General features: G+C 43.8%; 1 protein-coding gene across 2 annotated transcripts in view; it reads right to left on the bottom strand.

Annotated features, from left to right (window-relative positions):
• Positions 1 to 3,159: 3,159 nt before the first annotated feature.
• The window catches only part of LOC138996299 (transcription termination factor 2-like), a 35,265-nt gene continuing 13,406 nt past the window's right edge, over positions 3,160 to 25,018 (bottom strand). For both annotated transcript variants that reach the window (XM_070397393.1, XM_070397394.1), the window contains exons 8-23: positions 24,235 to 24,362; positions 22,631 to 22,712; positions 20,813 to 20,932; positions 19,450 to 19,600; positions 17,020 to 17,125; positions 15,453 to 15,634; positions 14,583 to 14,736; positions 14,173 to 14,264; positions 13,275 to 13,357; positions 12,758 to 12,891; positions 11,821 to 11,991; positions 9,579 to 9,637; positions 8,595 to 8,745; positions 7,821 to 7,903; positions 6,615 to 6,689; positions 3,160 to 4,742 (exon numbers count right to left, since the gene is read on the bottom strand). In XM_070397393.1, coding sequence (XP_070253494.1) covers positions 4,598 to 4,742; positions 6,615 to 6,689; positions 7,821 to 7,903; positions 8,595 to 8,745; positions 9,579 to 9,637; positions 11,821 to 11,991; positions 12,758 to 12,891; positions 13,275 to 13,357; positions 14,173 to 14,264; positions 14,583 to 14,736; positions 15,453 to 15,634; positions 17,020 to 17,125; positions 19,450 to 19,600; positions 20,813 to 20,932; positions 22,631 to 22,712; positions 24,235 to 24,362 — 1,916 coding nt within the window. In that variant the 3' untranslated portion in view covers positions 3,160 to 4,597. The remainder of the gene's footprint in view (positions 4,743 to 6,614; positions 6,690 to 7,820; positions 7,904 to 8,594; positions 8,746 to 9,578; positions 9,638 to 11,820; positions 11,992 to 12,757; positions 12,892 to 13,274; positions 13,358 to 14,172; positions 14,265 to 14,582; positions 14,737 to 15,452; positions 15,635 to 17,019; positions 17,126 to 19,449; positions 19,601 to 20,812; positions 20,933 to 22,630; positions 22,713 to 24,234; positions 24,363 to 25,018) is intronic.

The raw sequence follows: 25,018 nt of genomic DNA, 5'->3' as shown, positions 1-25,018 counted from the left end.
GAGCCCAAGACTCCAAGGTAAGGAGAAAAAGAAGTCTGAGCATTTAGGAATTGTCCCCAAGTGTAACAAAGTGCTTCAGAAATCACCTTTGTGCCGTAACCGGTTTGGCTCAGTGGATAGAGCATCGGCCTGCGGACCGAAAGGTCCCAGGTTCGATTCCAGTCATGGGCATGTACCTTGGTTGGGGCACATCCCCAGTAGGAGGTGTGCAGGAGGCAGCTGATTGATGTTTCTGTCTCATCGATGTTTCTAACTCTCTATCTCCCTTCCTCTCTGTAAAAAATCAATAAAATATATTTAAAAAAAAAATCACCTTTGAGTTGTGAGCACCGAAGCATCACACAATGCAGTACTATGATGTAAGTTATACCTCTGGTGCTAATAGGTCAGAAAAAAGAGCCATAATTACAGTCTTCATCCCCTGGGGGTACTGTAACAGGATAAACACCGAGGTTGTCTCGGGTAACAAGCACACACATACACCTGCCAGCCCACCCACTCTCTCATCTCTGAAGTGCAATAGTCGCTCAGCTTCACTCCGGAGGCTGTACACCCGGGTGTTAGGTCTGTTTCAGTGAAGAGGCGGTTGGGTGAAGTGAATTCGAATTAAGCAGAATAGGGAAGAGGCGTTTCTCTCTTGGCCTTGTTACTTTCTACATACTGATTCCAATCCCCTCATCACTTCCTCAGAGAAGTCTTCCCTAAGCAGGTCAAACCTAGTTTTTAGCCCCCCAGCTACATGGACCTCTCCATGCGGATCTCACCATTGCACGCCAGTCATCCATGAGGATCTGAGTAATGCCTGTCCCCCTCCTAGACTGTAGCCGCAGGAGGATGGGGATTGGTTTTGGTTTTACCTTTTCAATGCCCAGCAGTGCCTGACACATTTAATATACACATTTTAATTAACGTATAAATAATTAAGCAGTAAGATTATTCTCCCGACCTTTTCTTTCACATATAAACTCTATCTACATTCAGATTCAGCCTTCGATTCTGGAAAAAGGGACTCAAGCTAGTAAAGACCCCATGTAGCTACATGTGTATGTCCCCGTTCCTTCCCTAGGGGCTAGGCTTTGTCCTCTAGCTACTGAGTCCTGGGGTACTTGGTACTGGAACTGACCCTCACTTCATTTTTATCTATGAAAACATTTTAATCTAAGCTATATGCTTAGGAATTCTAAATTCCTACCATACCTCACTTTGTGACTGCAGTTATGCTTCTTAACTCTGTCTTCTCCTAGGGCCAGATGCTACATAGTGTAGTACAATAGCCCACTCTGTAAACCCAATTCTCTCCAGACATTATGGTAGACAGCAAGACTTCAGACAACCCGAAAGGCCACACTGAGCACTGGCGTCTCCATGGTCCTCCCATTAGCGCAGGTGAATCTGGCTTCACCTGAGACCTGCTGACAGCCACTTCACTGGGCAACACAGACCATCAGAGAGGAAACCAGCCAGTGCTCCTAAGAGTCCTTGTACATCACCACTCCTAGAGAAATGGGTTGCGTCCCACAAATGTCATTCTACCCACTGGTGTTCACGATGACTGCATGCAAGGTTTAAAAACCTTGGCGGGTTTTTAAAGGGCCAGGGTTCCATCCAGCCATGGCAAGCACAATGAATGCCCTTTTTTTGATAAACTCTGCTAGAGAAGTCAAACTATAAACCTTCCATGAGGCAATTCCGTCCCATGGGATATACCCTGTAAACTGGTGCTCAGCAGTGTTGCGCTTTGGTGACAGATGTTCACCATCTGGCTCTTTCGGCCACACCCATGCTGCAGCTGGATTCTCATATTCCCAGGCCTGGTCCCACAGCAGTCACACTGGTGTTTGCATGGCATGCCACGGTTTACAAAACTCTTATCATCTTATTTCATCCTTGCCCAAGTCTGGTGAGGTGGGCAGGCAGGTGGAACAAGACCTGGCAGCTGTGATGTCAGAGAGGGAGGCTGCCTGGCACTGCCAGGACTCAGAGGGCAGCACCTCGATGAGACCACTACACCCTGGGAGGTGGCCCACTGCTGGAGGGGGCAAAGACCCACCTGGTTATGCTTAAAAAACTGACTCACGGTAACTACAATGAACGTGAGCCTGAGATAGTCACCAGAATGCCACTTATGTTAATTAATCCATGAGAAATTTTCACCCTGGGGCTAGAATTTAAGGGTGCATGTTTAGTATATTTCACGCCACCAGGACAGTAGTTCCAACTTTTACTGCACACACATCTAATCAACAGCATCTCACTGTTACAGGATCACCTACCCACAACATAGTTAGGTGGCTTTGCTAGCTTAGCATCAGAACAAGGAACACCAGAGAAGCTGTTTATGATGCCAGAAGGAATCTTACAGCAGATTACATTTGTCCATGGACTCCGAATACTGTAGGTTATAATCCCTTCATCCCTCTCCAGACCAAGAGCAAGAATACTTGGACTTCCAAGCTAACAGCTCCTCTGTCCTAACCAGTGCTTGGAACGAACACCGACTATGTTCATCTAACGTGCTTTCTGATGGCGAACCACTGTCTATCTAGTCAAACGGGTCATAGCAGGTGTATCTGTAGTGAATTCCCAGTGGAGCACATTGAGCTGTATGCTAATCTAGGTATCTTATAGATAACAGAATGGAGATGGGCAGGGAATCTGTAACCAGCCTAATATCAGACAATCAGCAAGGGGCAGAGGCAGGGTTCATACATTCTTGCTGGCCTGGGAGCCACTGCTGCTCAGGTGACACTTATCTCTGCCCTGGTGTGCTGATCTTATAGCATACCTCCGGGAGGGTGATCTTACGTCTCTCATTTCCTGATTCTATCAGCGACCGCACTGTAGCTGTTGAGTTCTGAAAACAATACCCACCTTACAAATATGGAAACCAAAGTGTAGAGAAGTGAAGGATTTTTTTTCAAGGTTACACCCCCAGCCAAGGTGAACCTGGAACTGGAGTTAAGTCTAAATTCTAAACCGAACCCTTCCTACCAGGCCATACTATCTTTCCCTTTGTAGGCCTTAGGCCAGTGATGGTGAACCTTTTGAGCTCGGCGTGTCAGCATTTTGAAAAACCCTAACTTAACTCTGGTGCCGTGTCACATATAGAATTTTTTTGATATTTGCAACCATAGTAAAACAAAGACTTATATTTTTGATATTTATTTTATATATTTAAATGCCATTTAACAAAGAAAAATCAACCAAAAAAATGAGTTCGCGTGTCACCTCTGACACGCGTGTCATAGGTTCGCCATCACTGCCTTAGGCCTTGTCCTAGAAAGGCATTTTTGCTTAAACAGGTTCCAATGCCCCTATGTCCAGACCATGACTGGGTTAACAGAGGATTTCGTTTCCTATTCCCAACTCAAAGGAGGGCAGTGGTCTATCTAGGAAAAACTACAATTCTTTCCAGCACAATTAGCACAGTAAGTGTTCTGGAAAAGGCTGCTAATGGGAAGAAGGAAATTTGACTCGTTTCCCAAAGTATAAAATTCTAAAGGGTTTGTGTTAGGGTACTAACTCTTATATAAACAACCCTAAAATCTCTGTGCCTTAAAAAACCATGTCACAGTGCAATGTGGGGGAGCTGGGGTGAGAAGGGAGCCACATATGGGGAAGACTTTTGTCCCAGTCACTCAGGAACCAAAAGGGTCCATGGCAAAAACCAGGGTACGAATCTCTAATCTAGAGGCTTTGCAATTCTCTGGGGCCTTGTAGTCTTTCATCGGGTCCTCTGCATCCAGTGGGCTGGTAAGGGAAGAAACAGCCTGAAGAATCACTTGCAAAGTTTTAGAGGAAAGATAAAAAAATGACTTACATCACTTCTGTCCTCATTCCCAGGATGAGAACTCAGTAATAGGACCCATGTAACCGCAGTAAAGACGGGCTCTCTGGGTTCCCAGGAGGAAAGAAAATGTGGTTTAATGAGCACAGCATTATCTCTGTTACACTGTCAAACACATTAGACTATACCAATGCTAAATGATACAATGGTACAAAGACTAAAGAACACAACAATACTAAATGCTATGAATACTGTAGATTTGTAAAAATACAAATAATATAAAAATGATAAAAATACTAAATTATGCCACAAATAGTACATGATACGATAGCAATACACAATGATGTATAGGGCACTTCTCTGATCTTACCCTGAGGACAAGGGCCTGGAAGTGAGACCACTGCAGAGGAATGGGCGTGAGGTCCACTCTCTGCTTGGCCCATAAAGAGACGGTTACAGGAGCAGCCTCATGGGCAGGAGGAGAGAGATGTTAGAAAGGCAGTAACACTAGGCCCCCGTCAGCTGACAAGAGAAAGGCAACAGAGCTCTTACTGAAGCTTCCGCACAACCCTCCCAGAGTTGTTTTCCAAAGTTACCCAGCGCGAAGACATTTTCTTTCATCTGAAGTCAGGTATCGGCTTGCGTCACTCACTCAGTTCTGGGGGTTAGCATATGCCTCCCTTGAGGAGGGCAGAAGGCGTGATGGTGACATGGAACGCAAGGAGAGCCCAAGGGACCATGGTTAGGCCGTGCTCCCAGACCCTAACACACACCAACAGTGGCACCCTTCTGAGCTCTACAAACAGGCAGTTAGATGCCAAAAAGGACTTTGAGGTCAGCCAAGGTCAGCTTGGTGACAGATTCTCCAGATCCTGATAGAACCTGTTTGGCCAAATCTTTCTTTTTCTCTTGGAGCTGCAAGATCTTCTCTTCCACTGTTTCCTCACAAACAAATCTGAAACACAGACAAGCAAACAATTAGAAATCTAAGGCAGCATATCTAATAACATGTTCAAACTTCTATTTATGCTTTAGTTTTTAAATGAGGTGTCTTCCTTTATTTAAGCTTTCTTAGGTTTGTTTAAGAACTCTTAAGTTTAGGTAACCCAGACAACACAGACTAAATATATGTCCATTTAAAATGATGTGACTCAGATTGACTTTTTTATTTCTTTCTGCAGCAAGGTAACTGAGAAATGCCAACATGAGCAAAAGATATCCCTGTCCATGAAAGCATAGAGAGCCAGCTTTCACACAAACAGATCCGCCTTGATAAGATGGAAAGGAAGTTTCTGCTAGGCATGTGTGCTGGTTTAAACAGAGTATCTGATTTGGGGGCTAATTCACACTGTAACAGGTTTTACAAACTGAGGAAATGCCACTGTTGTCATTCAATCACGCAACCTCTTCTGATTAAGCATTCCCTATATGCCATGTACTACGCTAAGTGTAGGTATACAGAGATTAACATAAGTCTTGCTCTCAAAGAGAACCCAAAAGAAAGAGATTAAAATAAACAATAATAATACTAGCCAGAAAGTGCTATGATGGAAGCATGGCCAGTGTGCAAAAGGAGCAAGTACATCTGTCTGGAATACTGAGGGAGGCTCCACCAAGGAGTTAACTCCCAATGAGTAATGGGTGAGAATCTGGGCAGTCAGATTCAGATACTGATCGGGTCTGGAGTTGAGGAGACCTTGGAACTGAAGATACAGATGTGGGAGTTACTGGAGTCGACAGGATTTTTAGGGGAGGTGCATCCAGAGTGAGAAGAGAGCTCAAGACAGGAAAGCCAACATAATTGCTGTAATTGGCAAATTTTGGAATTTACTGGTGCCCTTAGCAAGAGTAATTTCAGTGGAACAATAGGGTGAAAGTCAGTTGGTAAAGTCTGAGGAATGAATGGGAGGTAAGCAAGTAAAGACAGTCAATGATTTCAAATTCTCCAGGAAAGGTGGCCCTGAAACGGAAGGAGAAAAAGAGGTCCATAGCTAGGGGACTGTAGCATCAAGGCAGGTTTCATTGTCTTTAAAGAGAAGGGGGTCCCGAGCAGAGGACTATTCTACAAAATTACTGGCTTGTATTCTTCAAACATAAAACACAGAAAAGACTGAGATATTGTTCCACAGAAAAGAAGAGAAGAGTCATGACAACAGAACACTTCGCAGGATCTAGGATTTTCTTTTGCAGAGAAGACGTCATTGAAACAAGTGGCAAAACATAATAAAGTCCATAACTCAGGTATTATATCAGTAGTACATTGTTAACAGCCCGATTTTGACCATTTTATTGTGGTTATGTAAGAAAATGTCCTTATTTCTAGAAAATGCACAGTAAAGTAGTTAGGGATAAATAAGCAGCATGCCTGCAACTTACCCTCAAATGGTGCAGAAAAAAGTTTGCATGTACATGTACAAACACACATGCATGCACAAACACACACATGCACACGCACGCACGCACACAGGATTTTTTTGGTATTATTCTTGTAAGAATTCTTACATTTTTTTATATGTCTGAAATTATGTCAAAATAAAAGTTATAAGCAGGAGAGGGAGAGAGAGGGTCGTTTCATGGGCTGCCCTGACTGAGCTAAGGCTCACTACTCTAGACAACTTGCTCTTCTTTGCAGAGGCCAATTCCAAGGTCATCCTCCAATTACCTGTGTTCCCTTCCTGACTGCAAGTCCAAGGGGGGATGTGCCTCAGTAGCATCATTAGTAAAACGATCACCAAATACTTTACATTCTATTAAAATCTACCCAAGAAAGACTGACACGAAAGCAGAACTTGGGGAGGGTCCTAGGTCCTGGGAGACCCTTACTTACCTGTGTATGACAACATCTTTCTGCTGTCCTACTCGATAAATTCGGTCACAAGCTTGATCTTCAAGTGAGGGGTTCCTGGTAGAAAAGAGGTAAAGCTCAAAGGCACAGACAGCCTAGGCCAGGGCAGCCAACTCCATAGGCAAATCCAGCCCACAGCCTGACTTTGGTATGGCTCTTTAGCAAAAATGGTTGCTACAGCTTTAAAGGTTGTAAAAACAAGCAAAATTCCACAATGAAGAATATGCAACAGAGACCTATGCAGCCTTCAAATCCTAAAATAATGACTATCTGGCCTAAACTATACACAGAAAAAGCTTGCAGATCCCTGTCCTGGCTATACTGGCCACAGACAGTGTGGTGTCAGATATTTCCTGCTCTCTAATGAGAAATTGGGGTCACTGCTAATAGTGACTCAGCATTATCATCAGTTCAAACAGTAACAGAGGTGGAACCAACATTGAAATTCGATCACTAACTAGCTGGGGGACCCTGGGCAAGTCATCTAACCTCAACCCTCTACATTCCTGGCTGCTACCTGGAAACATGAGAGCTGAATACCTTTCTCAGCTTTCATATTCTGTGATTCAACTGCCAGAAAATTAGACCCACGTGCACCAATCCCTGGCTGGCATAAACGGAAAACCAAAAGCTGGGACTAATTATGCCACTTTCTCCTGACAACACATACTCATTTATCTTATTTCCGGGAAAGGTGCTTGCTATTATGCTCCTGGTGTTGACACTACGTGGAAGGCCAAGGGCGACGTGTTAAGTGTAGTCCTAACATAATTAGAAAATCCCTCCCCCTTTTCCTTTTAGACAGAGTAATGCTGCCCCCTCTTTTCTAGGGTTGAGAGTTCCCTGGAGGTCAACACATATGTCTGAAATATGGTATTTGGAAGAGTCAGAACTGAGGGATGCAGGTCTTAGGTCTTAGTCATAGGAAAAGCCTTGCTCCCAGTTTCCATGGAAACAGACGTTAGAATAACAATAAAGTGAATGGACTATTTTCAGTAGCATTTGAAGCCTTGCTGGTCAGGAATTCAGGGCTGTCCACTAGCCCTGCATCTCCACACACGTGTGCAGCGGCATCTCCCTAACACTGATAGAGCCGAGTCAACAAAGAAGACAGGCCCTGCTGCCCCTCCAGCCTGTTGGTCCCCGGCTCTGCTGTGAAACTCAAGAAAAATCCAGAACTGTTGTTACCAGTGCATATCCAGAAGAAAAAGGTGGTTTCCACCAATCAAGTTTAGACCAACACCTCCAGCCAAAAGAGAGATGAGCATGACCTACAAAAGAAAGCACATCAGTAACTCCATGTAATACACTCTCCTCTGTCCCAGGTTCAAGGCCAACATCAGTACAGAGCAGCACCGAGTTCCTATCAAATTTCCTTCTGCTGCCGTAAATGCACTATTTTGAAACTGTGAAATGCCCCACCTTTAAGAAAATTCTCATTTCAGTTTTTTGGTGAGTGAATCTCAAAACACTGTGTGCCTGCCAAAATATACAAATACTACACTCTAGAGGACTGGGGGTGGCTAGCTCAATACACTTCCCTTTAACCAGATTCTGTCTATCCCATCCGTCTCTGCACCCCCACCCTCAGCACCTCTATGATCCTCCTGTCACTCATGAATGCTTTCCAAAGTCTTACTATCCATCATCAGATGCCTCATTCTTCCACTTCCTCCCATCTTTCATCTCCAAATCCTACCCATTTTTTAAGACTTGCCTCCTCCACAAAGATTCTCTTGAACCTACCCAGTTCTGCTCTCCTCTCCTTTAGCCCTCATATTTTATTCTCTTTAGAGTATCTGCATACTTTGATATGTACCCCATAAATGTCTAATAAATTTAAAAGACCTGGAGGGATCAAAGCTATGAATATATTTAAATTGAGCTGCTACATTAGAATTCTCTGTATAACTGAGAAAAATTTGCTCTTAATTCTCTAACTCTGATATGACCAGCTCGTACCTGGGGGCCCCTGGAGTTGTTAAATGCCTCTACCAAGTCCATTCTCTGTTTGGGGCTGACAGAGCCATCGATGGTGGCGTAGGTCAGTTTGTGCCTCCTCAGGTGCAAGGCTACAACCTTCAGCATGCTGGTCCACTGGGAGACAATGACACTGGAAGGAAGGATAAAACAACCCCCCAAACAGATTAAACTCATCTGCAGCCTGTCATGCCCCTGTGAGTCTTAAGATTCAGTTGTCATGTGGAAGAGGAAAGGCCTTCTGTTACCTACAGGGAAAGGCACATGCTTAGGTCACATTTTAAGATTATATGTGGATAAATAGATAAATTGTGACATGGTAAAAAAGATTATAATGCTCCAAGTTGCTTCCAGATCCAGCCTACGATCTATCTGGCACTGAATGAAGTGAGGACACAGTGGTGACTAGACTCCGGTAAGCACTGCAGCCTCCTACTATTTGGGGGTCGGGTGCTCACCCAGAGGAGCTCTGTGGTCCTGCAGAGAGGGACCCGACACCAGTCATAATAACAAGCTGCTAGGACTTCTCTGCTCCCCTCACCCAGCCCCCTCCATCCTGTGTTAATTAGAGTTTAGAGTTTTTAGATAAAAATATTTCACATATACAAATGCAGGTTTATAACATACACATAAGTTGAAACAAACAGCAAATGGACTCCCGGCCTGCTCACACAGTTCTCCCTCCCTTTTGCATCTGTTACCCTTGATTCTCTTTAGATACTGCTCTACTTTTAAACACTTCTCAGAGGCTTAGCTTTCTCCGATCCTCCAGGGACTTCCTTTCTAATCAGTGCCACAAATACTTTAATTAGAAATCAGAGGGAAGTTGGGCTATAACGTCAGTGCTTTCTGCTGAATATGACTCAAGGTCCTTGATATAAAAAACTAAGATTTGCAACTATCAGCAACACCAAACTTTCTTGCTTAATTACAAGTAATACCTGGATAATGAGATAACACATTTACCTCTTTTGAGACCCTGAATTTCTTCGGATTGCCTCCAATTCTGCCAACAGAGATGAAATCTGGAAAAGGTTACATTAACATATGTAGCTTAAGAACTCTTCTCATTGTCCCTCTCCAGAATTACTGAGCGGCACCTGGATGGCCTCTCTGCTCTGGTCTGACCCTCTCTACCCCACTCTCGTCTCTGCAGCAAGACAGCTATTTCTAAAATGTCAGTGTGTCACTTCCCTCCCAGGCTCAAGCCCCTTGAGTGGCTCCCCGCTGAGGATAAAGCCCAAGCTCTGTACACTGATCCTGGCTGCTCTGGCCTCTGCTTCCAGCTCCAGCTTCATCTCTCACTATGCCCTCCTCAAACGACACTCTAGTCATACGAAACTTCTTCCTTCACCAAGCCATGCTTTGTCTCATCTTTGTCCGTTCTGTTCCCCGTCAGCTTAATGTCACTTCTTCTTGAAGGTCTTCCCTAGCCCCCAAAGTATGGGTCAGGTGCCCACTGCCTACGTGCTACCACAGCACATTTTGTTTCAATCACCAAGATCTTCTTCATGCTATATATTCATTGCTCACTTAATCATCTCTTGCTTCCATAACTTGATATGCTCCAAGGAGGCAGAGCCAGTGTATGTCTGGTTCACTTCTGTACCCCTAGCACATGACTAGACCAGAGAAGGTACCATCCTAATATTTGGGGAAGAAGGTAAAAAGCTTTTCCCCAATTGAAGGCCTGCTCCAAATGTTGTTGAAGGAGAGGATGTGTCCAGACTGAGGAACACTTGCTAAAGCGTCCAAACAAGCTCTCTGGTTATTTGTCAAATTTGAGTCCACAGGGGACCAGTCAATAAGAACACGTGGGCAGGACTTTGGACAGCAGCTCAGTGCATTCCTCCTGACTGCTCATGTGAATGACCTTGCAAAAGCCTCCGAAGGGCCCCAGAGGTCATCCCCAGAATGATGGAGGAGGAAGAAAATTAGACCAGGAACCAGGAGACGAAGAAATTCCTTACTCTGCCGCCACATGACTGTATCACTTTGGAACTCCCCGTTACGAGTTCAGATTCTACATCAGTAAAAAACTGGGCTGAGCCAGATGAATTCTGAGGTCCCTCAGCCCCTACACTCTACACCATGGTTATAGCAGTGACCTGTAGAGGCCCCCACATGTGCTGACGCCGGGCAGGAAGGGAGTCACAGGACCGTACCATTTTGAATCAGTAGGAAGAAAAAAGCAGGTACGTGAAGTGTGTGCTATCTTGGCAACTCGAGGTTCTAGAAAGTGCTCTGATTGCCATGTGAAAAGAATGGCCACAAGTATTTTGAGAAAACTCTTGAGAGCAGGATTCATGGTCCATGTGCTGGGGTCAAATCCCAGTGACATTCTGCCTGAGCTAACTCCCTTCCCCTCATAGAGCAACCTCAGTGGTGTGAGCTGTCGCTAATGGGCTTATGCTAAGAAGCCTTGTGAATAAACATTACCTGAGTTTAGACAAGGAACACAAATTATTAGGAATGTATGTTTTAACCCAATCACAAACTCTGAAGGTGCCAGGACAGGAAGTCTGGCCACATATGGCACTCTTCTTATGTCTCTCTGTTATTAGTGGTAAAGACCCAGGTAAATATTTTAAAATTTTAATTAAAAGTATTCTTAAGTAACACCATTTCCTTGGCAGTGACCGCCTTTCTAGTTACATTTTAAAGAAGCCTTTGAAGAAAGAGGTTGAGGCTAGCAGTGGGCGTGAGATGAAAGGCAGGGCTCAAGTTGCAGCGCCTCTCAGCCTTCCTCTAACAGAGCTCTCCGCCTTAAAGAGCTCTAATGAGCAGAACAGAATGACTGATGGAGATAGGAGGCCGTGTGGGAAACACTAGCGCAGATGGAAGCCTTTCAACAAGTCAGAGCCATTGGCACTCAGATGTATTACACAGCCTCTAGGGTCCAGCTTTTGTTGTTTCCCTTTGAAGCTTTCCCAAAACAAACTGCTCGCTCACTGTGGCCCTGTCCCAGCGTAAACCTGATCGGCTCCTTTCCCAGTAATCCATGACCAAAAAGCTGCCTTCAGGCCTGGGCTGGCCCACTATCTAACTTTAGTTTTATTTGTGAAATAAAATTAGAATTTAAGATTGGAGGGAGAATTTGACCAGCTAAAATCGAACAGTTCTAGCTCTGCCATCAAAGGACTGTACCCTCTTGGACAAATGTGTGAGGAGGCCAACTCTGTCTGCCAGAATAGAGGCGACAAAGTACCTTGGTGCTCTCTCTCGTGTCTTCAAATAGCTCCACCTTGAAGCACTCGCCATTCAGGGAAACAGTGGCAGACGGCTCTGAGTTCTGGAGTTCGGACAAGGTCAGAGCGCTGAGCTGATCCTCCAGGGAAAGGAGCAGGCCTTCGCTCTTCAATTCTGTCGGATCCAGGGCCTGGGCAGGAGACAGACGGGATGGGAGCAGGTGGGCACGGAGGTGGCAAGCCACAGGACTTGCCAATGACTGGTAACCCTCCACACAGCAAAATGTCTTCTCATTGATCATCAGTAGCTCCTCAGAGACACCACGATTAAAAATGTAATTTTGCAAGTTTTTTCACCAGATTGAAGATAAATCAAATAACGAAACTTTTTAGTGACTTGCCAGATAGATCACATGATCATTCTTTTTTCCCCAGCTGGGACAGTACAGTAAATTAAGGTACTGTTAATCAAGATACATTACAACTACTCCTCAAAAGAAGAAAACACTCCTCTTAATTATGGATGTACCTCTCTCAAACATAAAGGCAACTTTTCCAATTGTATGAATACTTGAGTTTTCATAACTAGACCTAGAAGTCCTACTGCCTAAAGGCAGAAAAAAAAGTAACTAAATTAGCTTTAAGATATCTTAAAATACCAAAGTATTCATAAATGGTTTCCTTCTTAACAAAATGCTATTTTCCATTCTTTGTAAAAAGCTTATTTAAAACAAAACAAACAATAAAAACTGTTCTCAACACCATGGGAATTATCAAGATCAATAAAAATTCATGTAAAACAAAGTAAAATAAAGAAGCACCCTCTTTTCTGCCCCACCAAAAACCAGACACACCCAAACCCCAATTTCCTTGGTCCAGCAGACTAGGTCCCAGATGCAGAAAGACAAGGAATTTCCTGGCAGCCTTTCTGGGCACGAAGCTAAAGGCTTTTCTTACCGACTTTAGCAAAGAGAGATGACAGCAACACTGGCGGAGTCTCAACAACTGTGACAATATGTGGACAGTGCTGGATCTCTGTGAGTCTGTGGCCACAGAGCGTGCAGGCCCAGTAGACCCAAACTCCTGTGCCACTTCAGGAGGGAAAACAAACCAAAGGAAACAGTAAGGGCTTAAAACAGAGGTATGAGGACGACTCAAGAACGAAATGATGCTATTTTAAATTTCTTTGATCTGAGGCTCAATGATATTAGTTGTAACACTTCTATACTAAATAAGCCAAATGAAATGCTGGTTTTCTTTACTGACCTACTTATATTTAATCAGAGTTTGAAAATAATTAAAAAGAAGCTTAGATCACCAGGACTGATGCTTACAGATCAGTATATACACTATGGTTTGAGGTTCCCAGCTAAGGTCAAATCTCTGATACCAAGAATCCACAACCTCCCTGCTGTAATTTTATGAATCTGACTGCACACTGTCATTAGTTATGTATGAGTGCCCCACTGCTTACCTCTACTGAATGGATTATCAGGGCTTCGTCCAGATTGCTTATCCCCACTTTCCTGTCTTTTTAGATAGGATTGTAGAGCTGATCTACCTCAGATCAAAAAAGAAAATGCACATATAATGTTCGCTACAACTAAATAGGTTTACAATGGCCACTGCTTAACCGTGCTTGCAGTAGCACCTTGATAAACTATAAAGGTGGACTTGTTAAATGATGTCAGGCTCATAGCAAGCACTAGCCCAAAGGCAACAAAAACTAACTATTGAAAACACCCCAAATCATTTTTAAATAATTAATAAATATCAATGCAAAATGTTAGAATATTAAATATTAATATGTAATAAACTTACATGTTGATATTATTAATTAGCATAATGTTTTATTAATATTATTTATTGATAAATATTAATAAATATGAGGTATACAAAGAGAAAAAAACACATTTATGCTGGAAGTGAGAGGTAGTGGGAGAGTAAATCTGGAGTCAGGGAAGGAGAAGGGTTTTACAGAAAGTGCAAAGACCAGATGACAAGGATTACGGAGCAGTTTTTTGTTTTTAAGTTCCAATGAGATGCTGGGTAACAGGTCAAAGGTCAAAGAGATAACTTCCCAACATGGCCCCACGAGGACCAGATGACCTGGTGCAGTGACCATACCCTAGCACTTCTGTGCAAGGAAGCCAATGAAGAGCAGCTTCAAAAGCCTTCAATGTCAGTGAGATAAAGGTGAGCTGGGGAGGGGGTAAGGAGCAAGACAGGGAGAGTATAAAAAAGGAACAGGTATCCGCCTTATCAATAACATCATAAATACAGTTTGAGAAGACTTGACACTCGACTCACTGCCAAGCCAAGGACAGAAAAGCAACAGTACATGTGAGAAGGTGCTTCTTCCTGGCACACACCTTGATCTTGCAAAAAGGACACTATAAACAGTCTCTTCCTCTTCAGAAAGCTTTAAACGGTGCAACTGAAATTTACGCTGGGGCAGCACCACCTGGAAAAATAAAGGGAAAAAGCAGCTGGGATGAAGTTATAGAAATTAACTGAATATTCGAGTAAATTCCCAGAGTTGACACTGGAAGTCTAGTCAAGGCTGGACAGCAGCCTCCACCCTTCCGTAAAAGTAGGGCTGCTAACACACAGCACGGCAGGGCTGCTGGGACACAGGTGCAGGACAGCAACCCAGGGCTCTGCCCTGGAAAGTGGGATTCAGAGGCTCCCGAAGCAAAGCAGATGGCTGTTCAACCCAAGACAAGGACATGGTCCTCATCTTTCCCTGGCCTCCCCCTCGGACACACATAAATGAGATTACCAAGGGCTTGCCGGTGGAGTCCAGCTGGTCTTTTGTTCTCCGTAGCAAAAGGCTCCTGGTTAAAATACTTAACCGTTCACCTCCTTTCTTTGTACCATTGTCAACCTGGCTCCTCCACAGATTGAACTCATCAAATGGAGAACAACGGAGAAATCTTTTTTGTTTGGAAGAAGGACATAGAAAGAAGGAAAAGTATGGGAGGATAGAATAAAGGTTCAAAGAAAGACATCAGATGAAAAACAAATCAGATTTTGTTACATCTGCCATCCCATCATTTTTAAAAGGAATGTCATAGTAAAGCTCTGCTAGACAGATCAAAAGGACCTAGGTCAACAACGAAAACCACATTACAAAACTGTGAACTTTCCCATTAACACACTGTCTGTATCGTCACAACAGGACATATAACCAATAGCTAGAATTTATTCCTAAAGCTTAAAAGGCTAGCAAAGAAATTCCATATCCTCTTACAGGCTGACTTTAATAAAAGCAAGTATTTTAAAATCAGCATTCTTTTCTGTTTGCTTCAAATAAATTATAGTCCTGACCCCAGGTCATATGCTTTAAAGCAGAAATAGCCCAAAACATTCACTGGACTGAAGAAAGGTGATTTTGTTTCCTTTAATTTAATCTGTTTTATATTTTTCCATATATACTGGCTAAATGTAATCAAAGTCCCATATCAGCCAGTCAATCAACTGGTTATTTTTCTCATAAATATTAACTCTTTTACCCTTAAAAGGTTGAGAGGCTTGCCATCTGCTACATGAGATAACCAGGCGGACACCAGAGCTTTACCATGAGATACGAAATAATTAGGAAGGTTACTGACAGGGTTCACGTTTACAGAATTCCAAAGAGTTTACTCACTTCAGCAGTGAATACATGTCCAACAGGTTGTTCTGAATGGGGGTCCCAGTGACGGCCCAACGGGCACGAGCCTGCAGCTTACACACGGCTATGGAAGTCTGCACGCGGGGGTTCTTAACATTGTGAGCCTCATCCAGGACGATTCGGGCCCAGACTATGCGAAGCAAAGGTGTTGCGATACCCTGGAAGAAACACCAGTGAAACCAACAACAGTACGGGAAAACGCGTATGTCTTCACGAAGATGAGGGGAGACAACAAACAAGTGGTCCTCCACTGAAGACCCATCTGACCTTCAAGTTTGAGGCACACTGAAATAAGCATTAAGCTTAACAAACCGAGAGTGGAAACTCTCAATGGGTCCAAATAGACGAGTCACTTGAGTGCCCCAGTCCTTGAGCTCAAGAATAAAATGTTTTCTAATATGAGTTTTCCTTTATTCTTTCAATCCACTTTTGAGCAATGGCTATGGGTCAGGACTTCACTAGGTATTCACTCATTCGATAAAATATTTACTAAATTTACAAAAAATCACTGAAAACTTACTAAAAGTCTACTTTCATATGTGAGATACTAAGCCATACAAAGGGACAGTTCCTACCCTCAGAAAGCTCACAATCCAGAGAAAAGCAAGCACCAAGATAACTACATACAACACAGTGAGTGTATAATAAGCCCCCCTGCATCCTTCAGCACATGACATTGGGACCCAGTCTTGTTCACTCTGTACCCATAATACCCGAGACAGCTGCTCAATATTGGCTGGATAAATGGAGTGCTGTCATATAAGCATAAGAGACACATTTAACCAAACAGGAGGCAAAGCATTCCACTTAGAGTGAACAAAGGCACAAGAGGGTGGCAGAGCTGGCGGAGCAGCACACATGCCTTGTTATGGCTGAGCAAGGGGGGGCCACAGGGAGGGTTGGGGTGTAGGTGAAAAGGGACATGCAAGCAGGGCAAGGTCATAAAAGCCTAAAATATCATGTAAAAAAAAGTAAGGTTTTATCCTAAAAGCAATGAGGAACCACTGAGGAATCTGCAAAAAGGCAGAGTTGGTCATCAGATGTCTCCATTTCAGAGGTTTTCGCTGGTTATCATTTAGCCTCTGGCCCATGTGTAGCCTTATTATTTCAACCCCTTTTCCTAAGAGTTGGAGAGAGGCAGGGAATGATAGCCTAATACCAAAATATTAGTCCTAAAATACTAGTCTTCACACCAAATATAAAACATATCCTGAGAGGATATCTCACAGATTCTAAAGTAAAAATTGCAACAGGTGAGGTTTTCCTATAATCATGTGATGACCACCACAACTGTGATGTAGTTATCATTCTTTCTTTAAAAAAAAAACACAAACAGCTAAAACTGTGCCAAGCCTCACCCTTTATCACTGAGGAGATGGTCTAGAACAAAAGAGGGGACAGAGAGCGCTTTGTTTCCACAGGTGGGCCGGCTAGGACACTCCTGACCTCACAGGAGGGTACCTCTGCTCTCTCTGATGCTGTGACAAGACTGAGCCAAAGGAGATGGGGCTCCCCCTCCTTCCCTGGCAGCCCCCAGCCTCACCTCCTCACTGAGGTTTGTGCCTGGGACCAGTCCCTCTTGCTTCTTTGTGGGGATCTCCTTGGCCACAAGGCTATAGGTGGTGATGACGATGTCATACGTAGAGAGGCTGTGTAGATATAACATGAAGCAAATGGTAAACGATCCCCTGTGTCTGACAATGAGAAGCAGAGCTGATCTCTTCATAAATATGCCTATGGCTGGATGGACAGATGGCAGAATTCATTCATTTATGCCTTCATCAACACACGTGATTCTGGAGAGGTAAACTTGACTCATCTGGCTTCCTTCCCTCTTCCCTCTGATCATTTCTATAGTCTACTCACTGTAACAAGAACAGCCTCCCTCTTCCCATCCAATGAGTCATAAAGGAGAACCAGCTGGGCTCATATTAACCTTCATATCTGGCCTGTACAGAATGTTGGGAACTAACATTTAGTAATGACTTAACACAGATGATGCTACAGTCCCAGGGAAGTAGAGACTCTCAAAGCAGTTTGCCTTTCATCAAGGATGCTTTCTCCTCTTTGTTCTACAATGGACTTCAAAAACCCATTGATCTAGCTTTGACATGTGGGTATAATCACGCTGTAACTTTCAGTTTACCTTGCCTACACTCTTTACATGTAAAGATTCTTAATGAAAGGCACAAATTTTTCCCAAAGAAGCTTAATAATGTGAGCCTGAGAGAACGTCCATAAATACCTTTGATAAAAATGATATGTGTAATTCAGAGAGGCAGCAAGGTGGCCTTAGCATCATATAAAGTATAACTGAGAATGATTCCAATCAGTCCACTAGTACACTCTGAATACCAAACCAGGTATGACCAAAGTGCAAACCAATGAGATGCAATTTATTTCTAAATAAAGGCAGGCCACTCACAGCACTCTCTGCCGGAGAAGCATGCAGGCCTGCCGCTGCTGCCCCAATGCCCTGTCGGCTGAAGGGACTCTCAGTCACAAGAATTGGTGCATTATATAGGGGTCACCAATCTGGCAATTTACCCCTGAAAGACCACTGCCCTGTTCTTTAGGGGATAAAAGATTCACTATCAGAGGTGGGGGAGAGAAGTGGAAACAAATCCATTCTTTGTTTGTTTGTTTGTTAAATATGTTTTATTGATTTTTTACAGAGAGGAAAGGAGAGGGGGAGAGAGTTAGACACATCGATGAGAGAGAAACATCAATCAGCTGCCTCCTGCACACCCCCTACTGGGGATGTGCCCGCAAACAAGGTACATGCCCTTGACTGGAATTGAACTTGGGATCCTTCAGTCCACAGGCTGACACTCTATCCACTGAGCCAAACCAGTTAGGGCAACAAATCCATTCTTAACAAGATCAGCAAGTATTCAACCCAGACCCTTATATCACAGTTAGGAACAAAAAATTCAAATTATTTAAAACCAAAAGACAAAGACTGGGGCTCAATTTAACACCTGAGGAAATATTCCCCTTCCTGATCATTCCTCCTCAGGAATTCACAGTTAGGTCCACTCCTAAACTCTTGCATCTAAAACTTTTTAGACCATTCACATATGAAAAATACAGTCATCTATATATATAAAAGGCTAATATGCAAAGTGTCCCCTCGGGAGTTCGATTGCTCGCTATGATGTGCACTGACCACCAGGGGGGCAGCACGGAGCAAAGGAAGCCCCAGCTGGCAGCCAGCAGCCAGGGAAGGGAGGCCCCAGCCGGCAGCCGGAAGGCCCTGATCAGTCCTGATCGCTGGCCAGGCCTAGGGACCCTACCCGTGCACTACTTTCATGCACGGGGCCTCTAGTAAAAATATAATCGGCCTACATCAACTAATCGTTAATAGTTGTATCAAGATGCTCTTTAAGACTGGGCTAGTTCCATTCACACTAACAGAAAAGAATGTGAATTTGGAATCAGAAATTCACCATCATGAAATACCTGTGACAGAGCCTCTTCTACCAGGGAATGCAGCTGCTGCCTGGCTGACAACTCAGGCGTGTTTGGCCTGCTCACATGGCAGCTTTTTTTTGCAGAGTGCCAAAAGAGCAACATTTCTCTCAAGAGTTATCTCTTAACCGTTTGAGTCCCAAGCAGCGCAATTGCGCTGCTGAGATTTTATGTCGAGAAAACATACGATTCGTTTGAGTCCCAGTGGGTATTGAAAAAACACTGTCAAAGAATCCCAAACAGCGCAACCGAGCTTTCTCTAAATGAGTACGAAAAGACCCAAACAGCGTGATAGCGCTTGTTTTATTTTATGTCGAGAAATACCAAGCAGCACGATTGCGCTGCTTGGGACTCAGACGGTTAATACAGGTGAAGGCTGTTTGGGGATAAGAGTACCTTTGGTCTTGACAATATCATTAGTTCTGATTAAATGAAACCTCAGGGAAAGGAGGCAGTCAATGAGGCCTCTGAAGCCCAGTGACTTCAACATTTCTGCACTTACACTTTTGCACGTTGATCCCGGTTTGGGCCATGATAGAGATAGACTCTCAGTTTGCTGTGGCTCACACGTTTCTCCACCTCCTTTTTCCAGTGGTGGATCAGGGAAGCAGGACAGATGATAAGTGTTCCATGGGAAGTAAACTCCGTGGAGTCTCAGGAGGAAAAAATCAACACCTAGTTACACCCATTAAACAGCTTTTAGCTTCTGAGAGACATTACCTTTCTCTCGACTGGCTTCATTCCTTCAATCAATATTTTTAACAACTGCTGCTCTTATTTCTACACATAGGTAAGCAGAATAGGAAAGGGAAGTGATGGCCTTTTAACTCAAAATACTTAATTACTTCTTATTTACCCTTACATAGGTGTCAGACAGAGAGGCTAAAAAATGAGAGGAAAGCGTTTGGTACACAACTTCAATCTAAAAACCAAAAAAAAACAGTGTACTCTCAGTGGCCAGAAGGTAGAAGCTGGATCATATCCTAACTCATCCTGGGCTTTATGGGGGAGTATTATTTTTTTTTTTCTGAAAAGCATTAACTTAATTATATCTACATTAAAATGTAAGTACAAAAACCCCTAAGATGGGCAAACACTACTTTGGAACCAGGTAGTAATGTAGTATTTGTACCACTGCCCCTCATTCCGTGTGTGTGTGTGTGTGTTTGTATACAGGCGTGCATGTGTGCCTAAGTGTAAGTGTGTGCACACCTAAGCTGCTACTCCACACAGGGACATAGGATCCAGCTGCAACAGTGGTCATCAGGGGCTTGAGAGCAGACGGTCACTGTTTTTTTTAACTATCTAACCACTTGAGAAATGTACTGTGTCCATGGCAACTTACTGTGGTGGTGTCTATAAACAATACACAGGACTTAAAGTACTTATAGCCATTACAGATTAAAAACAGGATGAAACAAGATACGAATTGTCTAGAATCTGGAAACTTCCAGAACTTCAGAAACATGGAAAACAGCTTCTGCTACAGTGGCTCAAATCTGAGTTTGTGACAGATCCTGCTTCAAAAAATAATACATCAACTAATCTGGACTTATCCTGTGGTTATATCCTCAATATTAATAAAAGTAATCATGTATATACTGTCTCCTAGAGCCTTAGCTCTCTCCACAAAATTTTTCTAGTTCACAGGTCAAGCTAAGTTTATATTAAAAGAGAAAAAAGATCACTTAAATTAGCATATTCAGCATCAGAAATGATACTGTAGGAAAGTAGTCTAACACTAGATTTCCAATAGATTAATTAAATATGGCTAAAGGTGTACTTTTGTAGCTTAAAAGTTTTCACTCTCCACTTTCTCAAATGATTGATGTAGGAAATGACAGGCCACGAAGGCACTTGAATACCATCTTTGGAAAGCCAAGTCAAGGTCGTGTTTTTGTCCTTCTCTTTGTTTTTCTCTTGATCCTTCTGGGTCAGAATGAGTGCAATCATTGTCAGGGTTTTTCCTAATCCCATATCATCCGCTGCAAAATAAAAATAAAGACAGGAGAGTTAATTACTTAGGGCAAACAATCAACTCAGCTTCCAGAAAATAAATATATCCTATGCCTATTTTCTTGGTGCTTCTATATTTCTGGAGTTACAGTTAACTCAAAACAGTCCTCCATCCCCTTCACTTATTCATCAGAGAGAGGCATGAATTAGCATTCCTTGAGAACTGTCAATGTGTCAGTAACTGAACTTATCTAGTTTACTATTTATACCCTGCAAAATAGTATCCGCATTTCAACCATTTAAATAATCACTCTGACATAAGCAGAAGTATGATGGCATGAATTCCGGTTCAAATCCTGGCTCTGCTGCTATGCAGAAAAAGAGGAAACACAGCTATCCACTGAAATCCCTGCTTCCAGGGAAGACTGACCCATGGCTGGCATCTGGGAACTCACCATTCCCTGAACTGACCAGAGTGGCTCACTGGCCCTAGCTGGTTTGGCTCAGTGGAGAGAGCGTTGGCCTGTGGACTGAAGGGTCCTGGGTCTGGTCAATGGCACATGCCCAGGTTTCGGGAGCAATGGTCAGAGCCAAGTAAGGCATGCAGGGAGGCATGCAGGAGGCAGCTGATCAATGATTCTAATCATTGATGTTTCTCTCTCTCTCTCTCTGAAATCAATAAAAATATTTTTTTTTAAAAAAGAGTGGCTCACTGTGCTTACCCTATTTGTACAAACAACACAGTTTATGCTGAATGCCTGCTTTCCCACTGGAAGCATGGAACTTACATACATACCAGGCTGAAGCTGCCTATGCGACCAGCCCCAGGAAATACCTTGGGCACCGGATCTCTAACAAACCTCCCTGGTTGGTAGCACTGCACGTGTTCTCACATCTCACTGCTGGAAGAATTACGTTTGCCCTGTGTGACTCCCATGGGAAAGGCCTCAGAAGCTGGCGCCTGGACTTCCCCTGGACTTTATCCTATGTGCCTTTTCCCTTTGCTGAGTCTGATTTGTATCAAATAAATGTTGTTACTATTTTTATTTTGTAATACAATATAGCCATGAGTGTGACTATATGCTCTACGTCCTCTTAGCAAATCACTGAATCTGGAAGTGGTCTTGGGGACCAACATAGCCACTTACTAGCCACAGTGGACATCTGTCATGTTTTTCTAGAAGCTGAGCACCTTGGAAAATGTAGTCTGACCAGTCCCCGAAGCAGAGCCTGAAAAACCTGCTTCCTCGGCTTCCTGCAGCGAAGGCAGTGCCAACATGACCCGCTCCACAGACCACCAGTACTCACCTAAGACCTAGATTCAGATATAAGTGACCCGAGAAAAGAGGCTAGAAGGGCTGGGCACAGAAGTGTCTGATTTTGGGGTAGCAGTGCCTGATAGAGCGAAGCAGCCATGACAGTTTCCACAAGACACTAGCTTATTACTTGGCTCTGACCATTGCTCCTAGAAGTCTGGCTCCCGCCTGGCTCTCCACACCTCCCACCACAGAATAAACCGTCTCTGCTTAACCAGCCAGAGTCAGCTTCTACTGCTGGCAACCGGGACCTGGCTGATCCTACTGCTGAGGGTCCTGAGCATGCTGCTTAGCCATTCTGAACCCGTTTCTCAACTGTAACAGAGAGCAACAACCCCAGAGGCGTTGAGAGGATCATATGAAATAGTACAACAATATCTTTGTTGGCTCTTTCCATAATACCAGACTTACCCAGAATTCCTCCTTGTGGCTTCTGATTTTCCCGCCACAGTAACCAGGCTAATGCCTGCTTCTGGTGCAGCAGCAAAGGGACCTGACAAAAGTAATCACCAAAAGTCAAGTTCAAATTCCTCATGAGAGGCTATCCTGGATCCTGCCCACAGCGACGCCACATTCTACTCTTTTATTTTCTCTAAGCGATCCCCCCAATAGTTTAGATGTCATATAACCTTGAAGTCCTTGACTCCACCGTGTCCCCTTGGGTACCTGTACATCCTGGACTGCCCGGGACAGTGTGATTTATGCCTATTGTCCAGCATGTCTATCAAGCACCCCCTCTCTCACCCTCAAGTGAGAGTCCTGGTTTGTCTGCCTAATCAGCCAAAGTCAGTTTCTATTGCTTGCAACCAACGCCTCTGATGGGTCACCCTGCTTTTACCAGCCATTCTGTTGGCTTTTCCTTATTATCTCTTCAACTAGAGGCCCTATGCACGAAATTCGTGCAAGAGTAGGCCTTCGCAGCCCCAGCTGTCTCGGCCCTTGCAGCCCCGACTTCATCTGGAAGGTCGTCCAAAAGGATGTCCGGATGGACGGTCATTCCACTGTTTGGCTGTTCGGTCGATTTGCATATTACGCTTTTATTATTATAGATTTCACTCTCCTCTCTATAGCCAACATCCCAGTCTGCACTGTTAACCATAATTTTCAACAGCCCTTTAACTGGCACCCCTCTCTCTGGTCTTTTCTTACTCCTGTTTATCTTGTACTCAGTGACAAAAATAATCTTCATAAAACACCCTTGCTCAAAATTCTACAGTGACTCCATAATATCTCTTGAGCTAGTGTGATCTAAGCCCCTTCACCAAGGCCAGGCTCCACAGCACAGGAGTCTTCCCACTCAGTAACATCACCTGCTGCTCCCGGCTCAGGTCCTGATGTCACCCTGTCACCAGTTATTAATACCACTCTCTGTATCTTCCCTCTAACCACCCCTCCCTAACTGGGGTGTCTGGGTTCCATCCTCCCAGCTATCTTTAGGCCTGCAGCTTCAAGGCACAAAGTGGGCAGACAACTAGTAATTACTGACCTAGCGTGACTTTTCCTTTATTTTGAATCTCTTTTGCATTTTTTGTAAACAGTCTATAGTGCCTTACAATGCACATTTCATCCTACCTTCAAGTCACTTTCTATTGTTGTGTATGTTGTGCAGGCACTGTCACCCTAACTAGTTCTTTAAGAGCAGCAGTTCCTCTGTATCCTGTGGCGTCCACCAAAGGTTGTTAAGTAGATCTGCTTCTGCTATAGGCGTGGAGAGCTGACCCTTGAACAAAGCGGATCTGAATTGTGCAGGTCCAATTATATGCGGATTTTAAGTATAAGTGGATCCATGCAGTTCAAACAGTATTGTGCAAGGTCAACTGTATAACTTTATGACTTTAAGGAAAAAAAAATGCTTATTTCTCACTGCTAAACAGAAAAGGACAAAATAATGCAAGGGAAGCCACTGAAGCATTATCTGTGGGAAACACGTCCAAGCGGCACTCTGCTGAGCCGTCGCACAGTGGTCACCTCTCCATGGGCACGGGGACACCGCCACAGGCCACTCCCCGGCTCACCGTCAACCCAGCTGGGTCCTCTGCCACAGCTGTCTCACCAGGACATGACTCCAGTGATCGGTGCAGCTCATCGATGGCTTCACTTGTGATTTTCCACACAGAGTGAAGGCTGTCTTGGTTTGTAGGGCCTGTGTACAGAGAGGTGTTACCTAAAGGTGACATAGCCAGTAGCATGTCCTGGTTATGGCTGCAAAAAGAAATTCGTTATTTGCCAAATGATGGATTTGTATGGACTAAAAATTCTTTTTCTTTATTTTTAATTATAGCTGACATACAATATTGGACTAAAACTCCCTGCCGGCAGATTCTCCTAGCTCACAGGCTCCTCTATCCCCGTTCTGTTTGTGTGTGTGTGTTGTTGTTTTTAATCACATAATAAAGGACAAAATAATATAAAGTAAAATGAAAAAATAAGATAACCCATCATATTTTTGGTTAAGTTTTTTCCAGCTTTGAAGAGGTGGCAGAGGAAATTTAACACAATCAGTATTTTAGAAAGAAGAGATCCTTGGGGCCGAGTGCAAGGAGTTAGCAACAGAAAAGGCCAAGCCAGGCGAGGCTGAGGCAGACAGAGACCGCCCTGTAGCGCACACCAGAGCCGAAAGCCCTGCACCGAGAAATACTTCATGCTGGTAGCCCAGCCTTCTAGACAATTCTAGTGAAGTTAGTTAACAAATGCAGGCACCTCAGCTGACTGCAATTTTAGGGATGAAGTATTCAAATAAGAGCTTTTTAGATCAATAAACATTAACCACTTATATGTTTAAATGCTTTCAAAAGGAAA

Source organism: Myotis yumanensis, unplaced genomic scaffold, assembly GCF_028538775.1.
Source record: "Myotis yumanensis isolate MYYU_CA2020_CCGP unplaced genomic scaffold, mMyoYum1.0.hap1 SCAF_17, whole genome shotgun sequence".
Classification (NCBI taxonomy): Eukaryota; Metazoa; Chordata; class Mammalia; order Chiroptera; family Vespertilionidae; genus Myotis; species Myotis yumanensis.
The sequence above is the reverse complement of the archived record's forward strand: the minus strand, read 5'-3'. Positions and strand labels throughout refer to the sequence as shown.